Here is a 10611-nt window from a genome sequence, read left to right on the forward strand (position 1 = left end):
CTTAAATTAAATATATATATTTTTTTTAAAAAAGCCTAAGGTCACTTGGTATTGGACGAGGTGACCTATACCGGATAACAATCCATCATAACCCAATACAAGAAAAAAAAAAATTTTGTAAAAATGTGCAGCGGTTCTAAATTATTTATACCCTCACAACGCCACCAATAACTCTACATTTCGACGAGTAATAGCCGACAAAAGTCCTTATAAATTTAAAAATATCAAATGCATCCTCTGAGAATACCTTCTTCGCCAGCCCATTATTATTTGACAAACACATTCCTTGAATCATCAAGGGCAAATCTGTCACTGAAATATTGTTGCTGTCGTCAACCATTGAGCTATAATATTCGCACACCCAAGTCGACCTCACTGCACTCCCTCTCTCTCTCCTCTTCTCTCCTCCGTCGTTGTTGTCCCTCTGTTAGTCCGATCAAAATGGCTTTGGACTCAGAACCTCCCAAAGATGACAGAATCTCAAGAATTCAGTCTTCTATTCGTGTCATCCCTAACTTCCCTAAACCTGGTTCGATTTTATTCACCTTCTTTGTGTTACTACTATTTCTAAATTTGTTAAACAGTTACTTTTATTTAAGTAATGATACTGCTTTGATATTGTCGTTGTTTAAATGTGTGCTTAATTTAATTGATGATTTGGATGTGCTATTTAGTTTAATTTTGTGGGTTTGTGTTCTTTATTGATACTGATTTAAATTTTATATGTAGGTATTTTAACGAAGTAATGATACTGTTTTTGTTTTTTTCTAAACTTGATAAACAGTTACTTTTAACTAAGTAATAATACTGCTTTGATATTGTTGTTGTTGTTGTTTAAAATGTGTGCTTAATTTAATTGATGATTTGGATGTGCTTTTTAGTTTTATTTTTGTGGGTTTGTGTTCTTTATTGATACTGATTTAAGTTTTGTATGTGGGTATTTTAACTAACTAATGATACTGTTTTTTTTTCTAAATTTGACAAACAGTTACTTTTAATTAAGTAATGATAGTGCTTTGATATTGTTGTTGTTCAAAATGTGTGCTTAATTTAATTGATGATTTGGATGTGCTATTTAGCTTTATTTTATGGGTTTGTGTTCTTTGTTGATATTGATTTAAATTTTGTATGTGGGTATTTTTGAAAACAGGGGTAATGTTTCAGGATATTACTACCATGCTGTTGGATCCAAAGGCATTCAAGGACACAGTTGATTTGTTTGTTGAAAGATACAAGGGGAAAGATATTTCTGTTGTTGCAGGTAACATATTTCTCGTTTGATAGTTGTAAATATGATGTTTTTTGCTCTATACTCTGTTGTTGGTGGGATTGTTCTATACTCTAGTACTGATATTGTGACGATCTAAGAGCAATTAGGAAAAATGAAGAAATGAAGAATTTGTGTAACACAGATATTAATTGATGACTTTTTGTTGAATGTAAAAGTATAAAATGTGCTGGCATTATTTTCTTAAACAAATTTTGTTCACTTCACTTTATTTCTATTTTTGATATTTGATAAATACTCTTTTTATTACTATATCTGTTTTTTGTATAATTGACACAATCAATCTTGACATACTTAATCAATGCATTAGTTTGATGATATTAGATGTATATGATTAAATGTTATCAATTTTTTTTAAAATGTTGATACTATGAAGCTTTGTATTAATACTTATTTAACAATATATATATCATATTAAAATTTGTTTTATATCTAAAAAGCAAGGGTCAAAGTTAGTATATGAATAGTGAAAAAATTCAAACGTGTCAATTATTTAGGAACGGAGGGAGTATTATATCCTCTCAACCAAAGAAAATAGAGGAAGTGATTTGTTTTCTTGGTTATTCAATATCAATTGCCTATATTTTGTGATTGGAGTTGATAATGTTATAATATGTTCTTGACTCATTAATGAAGCTTGCATAGGTGGTTGAGATTTGTTCTATGTTATGCATATATTATTTATGCCTATTGATGGTTTTTGTTTTGGAAACTGTTTGACAATCTTCATATTGATGATCATGTGATGATGCGTGCTATATTGTAGGGGTTGAGGCAAGAGGCTTCATTTTTGGTCCACCCATTGCATTGGCCATTGGTGCTAAATTTGTTCCAATGAGAAAGCCTGGGAAATTACCTGGTTTGTTATGTCAACTTTATCTATACATTTGTCATAAATAATTGATTGTTTAAGGTCCTGTTTTGTTCACCTTATTTCCACTTGTTTTAGGGTTAAGAAGTTCAGATAAGGATTAATAAGTTCAGATAAGATAAGTTCAGGAAAAATAAGTTCAGATAAGTTGTGATAAGGATTAATCAGGCTACCAAATTTAATTTATAACTAAAATAAGTTCTAATAAGGGCTAATAAGTTCCGATAAGTATCCGGTGAATAGAACGCACCCTAAGTGGTATCCTTGTGGCTAGCTTTGATTAACAGCTAACAAGTGACGAGTCTGTTAAGTTTTTGTTGTTCTTTCTAATCACACATTTCGACAGGATTATGGATACTTTATTATGGCTGCTTGTTGCATTTAATTGGACTCCCAACTAGGCTATGCTCTGTTATGTATGCCTACTTATATATTAAAACTAGAAGAATAAAATGTGGCCTAATTTATTGGAAGGGTGTGTAAATAGTAGGCTAATTCTTTGTTGAAGTTTAGCTCTAGAATGTAGGCTGTAGTTTCTCATAAATTTCTCTTATTAACGGCAAGTTTATTGTGTTATTTTTTTATCTATCGATTTGACCGTTATGTTATGAGTCTTATCATTTGTTTGTTGTGGTATTACTTAAGCTGCATATAAACTTTTTTCTTTTCCTTTTAAAAATCTAAGTACTATCCTTATTCTGTTTAAAATTTACTCCCACAATTACTTTTTGACTTCTAAGTTTTTGCTAAATGTACATTTGGCCATTTGCTGAATGTACATTTTTTTAACAATATTACATAATAGCCAAAATTTTAAAAAATTTGTTCTTTTTTTAAGCATTCATTGAGACTATGTGATAAACTTGCTCCACCAACACTATCACATAACACGAAAATAACTGAGGAAATTGTAGAGAGGCTGATTCTTGGCATAATTAAAGACACCAGTTGATAGTTTGAGGTTACCACTTTCCAAACTAATATTGCTCTTTCCCTCAACCCTTTCCTCTCATATATTAAATTTTGTCTCTCTCACAACTACCCAAAGGATTTTGGTTTGTGCCCACTAAGTGTTGTGGCTGCTGTCCATGTGGCATTCCAGTGAAGTGTTGTGGCTGCTGTCCATGTTTCTGGCATATTAGTGGGTGCTGCTGTCCCATAGTAGTCTCGTACCTTTTTCTTCTACTTGACAAGTGGCCTCTCTCTTACGAATCAAACAAGTCCAAACATGACTTTTTTCTTTTTATGTATATGAGTAATAATATAGGAGATTTTCTCAAATTGTGCATACTTATAAGATTACAAACAAGAACATAAAAAAGAAATGGATGGAATAGTGTTCAGTATTGGATTACTATTTTGCTAGTAAAGCCCAACACATTTATTTATTCTTATCAATGTTGCCAGTTTATCACATATGCTTTGCTTGAATTATGGTTGGTATAAAATGTAGTATTCCTAAATATAATGGTCTTAAAATGCTACAATCATCACGACCACATGAGATAAAATTTGCTTAACACCATGTTTGGATAACAATAGTGAAGGGAAAGCGAGAGGAGGGAAAGTTTGACATTTCATTTTCCTTCCAAATAGCTCCAACTGTGGAGAAATTTGGTTTGTTAATGGGGAAGGAAAATGGATCCCTTTCCTTTCCTTTCTCTAACCCATTGACTTATCCAAATAAGAGAAAAATTATCCCTCCTTTCCTTCCTCCCTTTCCCTACAAATATTTCTTTTCAAACATACTATAAAATTCAATAGATTGGTTTATGCAAATCACAACCTTTTTTTTCCCTTATGATTCTCTTATTATAAGTCCTTATGTCTTTTAAAAACAAAAACAAAAATATCTAAAAGTGTGAAATGAGGAATATCAGAAAGGCTAAGGGTAAGTTAGTGCATAAAAAGCTCTACTAGGCATTAAGGCACTTGTTGAAAGAGGTTCAATGCTTTTTTGAGCTAAATGAATCAAATACAAAAAGTCACACATATTTATTTTTCACACCAAAGGTTATTTTATTTTATACATGTCAGCCTACCATTTTTGCCTCACAACAACGAGGCCCACCATGGCGTGCCTAGGTGTTACAAGATCGCTATGGCCTTAGTGTATCTTGACCTTTTTATATACATCTAAGGAAAGGGGAGGGTAGGGAAAGGAAGAGGAAGGAAAGGGGAGACTTAGGAGAGATTGGGTGAACTTGTACGCTTTCTTCAAGTCATTCCAAGGATTTGGTTCATTAGAGGGGATTTAAAAATGACACCTTGCAATTCCTTTCCTTTCCTTTCTTTCATGTCATATTTAAAATGAAATCATAACCTCTTTTTCCTTCCCTTTCTTTCAATTTGCTCTACCATATTGCAAGTAATCAGGTTAGAAACAGAGAATGCATAACTTGCACCAGAAAAAGAAACAAGGGTAATTTGTGAGTTTCTCTTATATAATATTTGAATTCTACTAGGCACCTCCTTTTTACAGTATTCTAATCACTGCATTTAGTGAGATGATCGTCTTTCCCAAGGTGGAATCCCCCTTCAAGGTAATTGTTTCTTTCACTTTGTAATAAGTGATGGTTTGGTGTACATCATCCTTGGTTTTTCCATCCATTGATGCTCATTTTCCAAAGGAAGAGGTAAGAAATCCTCAACCACTACTCAGCACAACCTCTGAGGTGATCTCCTTCTTCTTGCATTGCATTTCTAGTTCATAGGAACACTCCAAAAGACTTGGACGTTGTCAGAATTTCTCCACCGCAATGGTGGAAATGAGTTTTGCCTAGGTTTATCTTCACCACAACTTCTTAGTCCAACACTTAACATACCATTTTATTGGTTTTGGAAGTTAAGCTTAATGAATGGATTTAGGGATGTATGCAATGTTGCACGGATTCGCCAAATGCCCGTCGTCTCGCGTACCGGATACATTTTGGGTACGGGTACGGCTGGGAAACGTCCCCAAGGCGTCCCCTTCAAAAGTGGTACGACTAGCTAATTTGGGAATGGCTAGCCTCTAGTTTAGATATGTATCGGGGACGGCTTGGCCCATTTTCTAACGTTTCCTTGGAATCCCAGGCCTTTCTTTTAAAAATACCTTAAATTAGTGAATTACGAACTTGATTTTCAATTTTCCCCAATTCTCTAAAAACCCTAATAATTATGAACATCAATTCCCTTGGAGGTGCGACCTGATTTAGTTGCCTGCGGCGTCCGGAGAGGCGGAGCCCACCTAAGACAACCCGGGCACTAATGGTTTCACTTTCTTCCTCCTATGTTTTGCTTCTAGACTTCTAGTTCTCGTTTTTTCTCTTTCCTCAAGCTTGCTGTTTTTTTGTTTTTTTTTTCTTTTTTTTGTTTTTTTTGTTTTTTTTTTTAAGTTTTATTGATTTTAGTGTGTAGATGGCACTCTAGTCGGTAGAAGTCACTTTCCGCTTTTTTTATTTTATTTTATTTTTTCGTTTTAAATAGTACTATATTTTTAATTTTTTTTTTACATTTTATGGATTTATATTTTTTTAATTGTCGTATCCATGCCGTACCCGTTTTTAGGAAATTTGATTTTGCCGTATCCCGTCCCCATATCCGTACCCATTTTTGTCCCCGTATCCGTTTTCGTGCAACATAGGATATATGTGGTTGTTGGTCATCCGTATTTATCTCCTCCCCACTCCTTAGTGTTTCTTCCTTATCTTAGGCCCCGTTCTTTTGAGCTTCTAGGCAAGGGGCGACCAAAGCAGAACAGATTGAGTGTAAAGGAGAATAAAGTCAATATAGTATAGTAGTGCAGAGGAGTAGCGCCTTACTCTTGTGTTATTAACACACTCAACTCCTTCCTTTTGCATGGGCCCCACTGTCCACTAATTATCACACCTGAAAAATAGACCTTTCTCCCGTTTCATTTGAAATTTCATATCACTCAACCTCCTATTTATTTCTCGCTGAGGGCTTGGAATGAAAAGAGCTACTAGTGGGTGTGGTGGGAATGTAAAGGCTGTTTGGGCTTACTGTGTGTAAGTATGTGTTTAGTTTAGGTCCCCCTTTTATAATGAACTTCCTTTGCCAGACTTGGGTCTGTATAATTGTATAAGTCCAAATTTAACTTGTCCTCTACCTTTATGGACAACTCTATAACCTGATCCGAGGATTTTGCATTATGTTAACTGAGCTCCGCTTTTACTCTTCATCACCACTCAACGGAGCCATTTGCTTTATAAACTGCCTACAATATTCATGCACCGTACCATTGTTCATGCAGAGAGCTGGCTGATCTTTGGCCGAGATTGTCAGAACAACAGAGCTTCAACTCCTAGAAAATTAAAGATCGTAGGCTATTCTCTCATGGGAACCAAAAGCAACGCGTCTCCCTCAAGCACCACCAGCTCATCACTGCTACTTCAAGTTATCTTCCCCACTCAACCTGTAAAATCGGATTGATCATTCACCTCAAAGGATCCACCAATCTGGGTTTGACCCTTTAATTGTCGGAGATACAACTTTTCATGCCTCCAATATCCCCCACAGCCTCCACATGATCCTCCCATCCATTGGGAAGCACCTGGGTCGTTGATATGTTCGCCTTCACTTTTTTTTGGGTTGTATAATCTGGCTACACCCCCGATCCCCACCAATCTATTACCCATTGTATTGCCACCCACATTAAGTCCAACCTCTGCCAAAAGTGAGGTTATTAAGTTTGTTAATGCTGGGAGCCATCACCTCCGATCGTGTAATCTGAGTCGATCTGAGCAGTGAAACAGCGGACTGCATCTTGATTTAAACATTGACTTATCGTATCTTAATGATGTCATCAATGCTTCTTGTTTCTCTCACATCTGATCTGAGCAGTTTACAATGATGTCATCTGTGTCGTCGCAGCTAGTTCATCACTTTGCTTCTTCGTGGCTTGTTCCAATCTCACAGCAATTTGGTCCTCTATTGTTTGCTGCGTCGAAGCTATGGGGCCTTGCATACCTGCTGTGATATGTTCTGTATTTGTGGTGTAAATTGAAGCTAGCTGTTCCTTCACCCCTTCCATTCTAAGGCGCAACTTAAGGAACACTCCCTTGGGGCGCACAAAGATGTTATTCAGAAATTTATTTTATTGAATGAGGTGCACCTGAACCTGCTAGGATCCGACAACCCGCTTCCGAGATCCAAAGCCCGAGTACAAAACCCATTGTGCTCCTATCGTCCATATGAGAACCTACACAGGAATAGAGATTAGCTAACCCCGGGGTGGATCCGGGGATAACCACTCAGATGACAAAGTCAGAAAGTGTTTTAAGAAGATAAGAAGAGAGAGAAAGTGAGAGAGAGAGAGAGAGAGAGAGAGAGAGAGAGAGAAATAAATGCTACCTTGATTTTGAGATTAAACCTGATTGTTTATAGCCCTTCCAAATGACAAGTGGCTGCATGGCATGCAAACTATCTTGCGCCAAGTGTCAAATTGCTGATGCCACGTGCCGATCGCTGACAAGCCGATATGTCTGCCTTTTGCATAAATGCCGATATGTCTGAGAGTTGTTGAGGAACCGAACTCGCTTAAGATACCGGCCTTTCACACGTTATCGGCCCGTTTTCCATATCTCCCCATACAGCACCAAGGTGTACAGTGGCGCTGGGAGCTCTGAAATGCCTTGGTGCGCCTTGAGCCTTTTTATACATTGGGCAAAGTATATTGCATTTGCTATATGTATGTATGTGGTATGTCTACTAGCTATTAAGCCTAACTGCTAAGACACTACACTATATCATGTGTGACTTAAAAGCCTTTTGACCTGGCAAAGTCAATTTCTTAGTAATTATATATGATAGACTGCATACTTTTCTACTGGTTTTATATGAAATGCTGTTATTGATTAATTCTTGTTTTTTGTTCGAAGCTACAAGTTTTTTAATCTCTATTGTATATAGCGTAAACTTATAAATTATAATGCTATTTGTTGTAACTTGTACCAGTTATACTAATATTGAATGTTATATAACAGGGGATGTTATTTCAGAAGAGTATTCATTGGAGTATGGAACAGACAAAATAGAGATGCATGTTGGTGCAGTAGAAGCAGGAGAGCGTGCCATAATTATTGACGATCTCATAGCCACTGGAGGGACCTTATCTGCTGCGCTTAAGCTGCTTGGTAAAGCTTTTGTTTAAAACTTTGCTGGACACTGTTAACTTTCACAACTGCTTCATTCTAGTTGTTGCTGAAAACTTACTGGAGTTCAATGTAATCTACATATCTAAAGATTTATATTAAGCTTTTTTTATTTTTTTTATTATTATTATTTTTTTATATAAACTTTTTACTTGAAATTTAATGATTATTTGAGCCTCCGGTCTAATTTAAAGTGTGGTTTAATTGCAGAGCGTGTAGGAGTACAGGTTGTTGAGTGTGCCTGTCTTATAGAGCTGCCAGAGCTGAAGGTATTTCACTGCTGTCAACAACTGTTGACATTTTTGCAAATTTATTTTCTCAAGCTATTTATATTAGCCATGCATGTTTAGTTTTGAGTTGTGAGAACATGGTTTATTGTGCTCATTGTGTGTGATCATCTTTCTTTCATAACTTGAATTGATTATACTCCAAATGTTGATCTATGCCAAATCTCTCCGTAATGCTACCAACTTTTACTTTGTTTTTCATAAAATACAAACATTCAACATTTCAACCCTCGTGGCCTTGTCCCATTCCTCTTCCCTTCAATCTTTCAATGTGTTTCTATCATTCTATGTATTCTTTTTGGTCACTTTTCCTTTCCTTCTCCGAGCAAATGAATATGTTGAATTAATCTTATTTTTTACAAAAATCAAGATGCATAGTGCACATTTCCAAGAAAATTACACTGATTACTTTCGTCACATGTATGGTACATGGACTCTTCATTTTACCTTAAACACCATTGTAGGATCCTTGACACTAGGACATGAGTAGGACGCATTTCATTGTGGGCAGAAATCGTAGAAATTTTAAAGAAATAGCTGAGTGAGACACTTGGACACATCCATGTCAGACAATGGTATCCGGGTCCAAGTAACATACATGTCTTGGATACACACACAACATGGCTGTTTAATATTTTGTTTTAAATTGGATTGTACATTGATCTAGCTTATTTTGCCCCTGTTCTAATGATGGGCATGAATATGTAACTTTTATTTCTTCATTAAATGCATTTCTCAAATATAATCTTTAACAAGAGCAAGATGTTGTATTACTCGGGTATCTTTTTTTTTTTAAATGCATTTCTCAAATATAATCTTTAACAATATAGTATCTAGTTCGGGTATCTGTTTTTTTAAAAAAATAAATAAATTGCTCGTGCTTCTTGTTAAGCTTATCAACTGTTGGTTGTATTGTCTACTTGTCAAAGGTTTAGATTTCTACTGTTTAAAAAAAAAAAAAAAAAAAAAAGGTTTAGATTTCTACTAGATTAACTTTGGCCTGGCATTTTCCATAAGAAGCTATTTGCCTTTGTGCAGGGTCGAGAACGGTTAGGCGACAATCCTCTATTCGTCCTTATCAAATCAGCTTGATTTAAGCCCTCTTTCTTTAACCAAGTTTTCAGCATCGCATGCTTTCCACATCTCTTTCATTATCTTTCCTATTTATTGTGAAAGGTTGATTAGTTAAAGATATTTTATTTTCACATAACTTTTTTTGGTTTGTGTTCCATTGTTGATTGATAAAACTCGGGTCGTTTGCTCTTGGGATGATGCATGTCGTATGCCTGTATTATGCAGAAGATTACCACATATCCTTTATGGTTGGGAATAAAACACCTTGACTGTATTGTAATTTTAGAATCTAGTGAATTCTATATCAAGCATTAAATTTCTTCTCCTTTCACAAGAAAAGTTTAATAGTACCTCCGTTACAAGTTATGTGCAACGATTAGACATTTTCCCTCTCTGCTTTATGTCAAATTGTTGCACATAACCTGTAACGGAGGTAGTATTTTAAATTTCTACTCCCTCCGTCTCTTTATTAGAGTCCCCTTTCTAACATTTATTAGTCACATAATAAAGAGAAAGGGGACTCTAATAAAGAGATGAAGGAAGTAATTATTAGTTTTTCATATTATCTTTCTTGTGTAAGTCCATTGATAAGTCCATTTTGCTTGTTATCTTATCAAACCAATGTGCTTGTGAATTTTTTTGCAAAGTATACGAGAAAGTTATAGCATACAGAACGATTTCCAGCTGTTAATCCTGTTATTACAAACTGAGGATTAGACGGCAACACTTTGCTAAAGCTAAATAGGATATTTCAGAAGACTTTGTATTGCTGTACATGGTAATACAGGCTTTGGTGAAGTCTGATAACAAGTTGTGTCTTTACAATACACACAAATCGAAAACGTTTTTCGAGCATGTAAACTGAAGTGTTTTTTTGGTATGTGAAACACAACTATGGGTTAAATATGTTAACTAAGTATTAATGGACAATGATAC

At 35.3% G+C, this 10611-nt stretch overlaps 1 protein-coding gene across 1 annotated transcript; it reads left to right on the plus strand.

Annotated features, from left to right (window-relative positions):
* The first annotated feature begins 212 nt into the window (after positions 1-212).
* Positions 213-9955, plus strand: LOC145638947 (adenine phosphoribosyltransferase 1-like). Its single transcript, XM_081690026.1, has 6 exons — positions 213-529; positions 1151-1261; positions 2055-2147; positions 8147-8296; positions 8525-8583; positions 9640-9955. Exons 1-6 carry the CDS (start codon positions 229-231, stop codon positions 9691-9693), a joined length of 768 nt encoding a protein of 255 aa, XP_081546152.1. The 5' UTR covers positions 213-228; the 3' UTR covers positions 9694-9955.
* Positions 9956-10611: the final 656 nt, after the last annotated feature.

The sequence above is a fragment of the Chenopodium album genome, chromosome 7, assembly GCF_948465745.1.
Source record: "Chenopodium album chromosome 7, dcCheAlbu1.1, whole genome shotgun sequence".
Taxonomy (NCBI): Eukaryota; Viridiplantae; Streptophyta; class Magnoliopsida; order Caryophyllales; family Amaranthaceae; genus Chenopodium; species Chenopodium album.

What these genes read in the sequence shown, in the direction of transcription:
- LOC145638947 (XM_081690026.1), top strand. Translation starts at nt 229, where the DNA reads ATGCATCCTCTGAGAATACCTTCTTCGCCAGCCCATTATTATTTGACA. An exon ending in TGCTGCGCTTAAGCTGCTTG is followed by an intron (nt 8,297 to 8,524) that starts GTAAAGCTTTTG and finishes GTTTAATTGCAG; the next exon opens with AGCGTGTAGGAGTACAGGTT. An exon ending in TAGAGCTGCCAGAGCTGAAG is followed by an intron (nt 8,584 to 9,639) that starts GTATTTCACTGC and finishes GCCTTTGTGCAG; the next exon opens with GGTCGAGAACGGTTAGGCGA.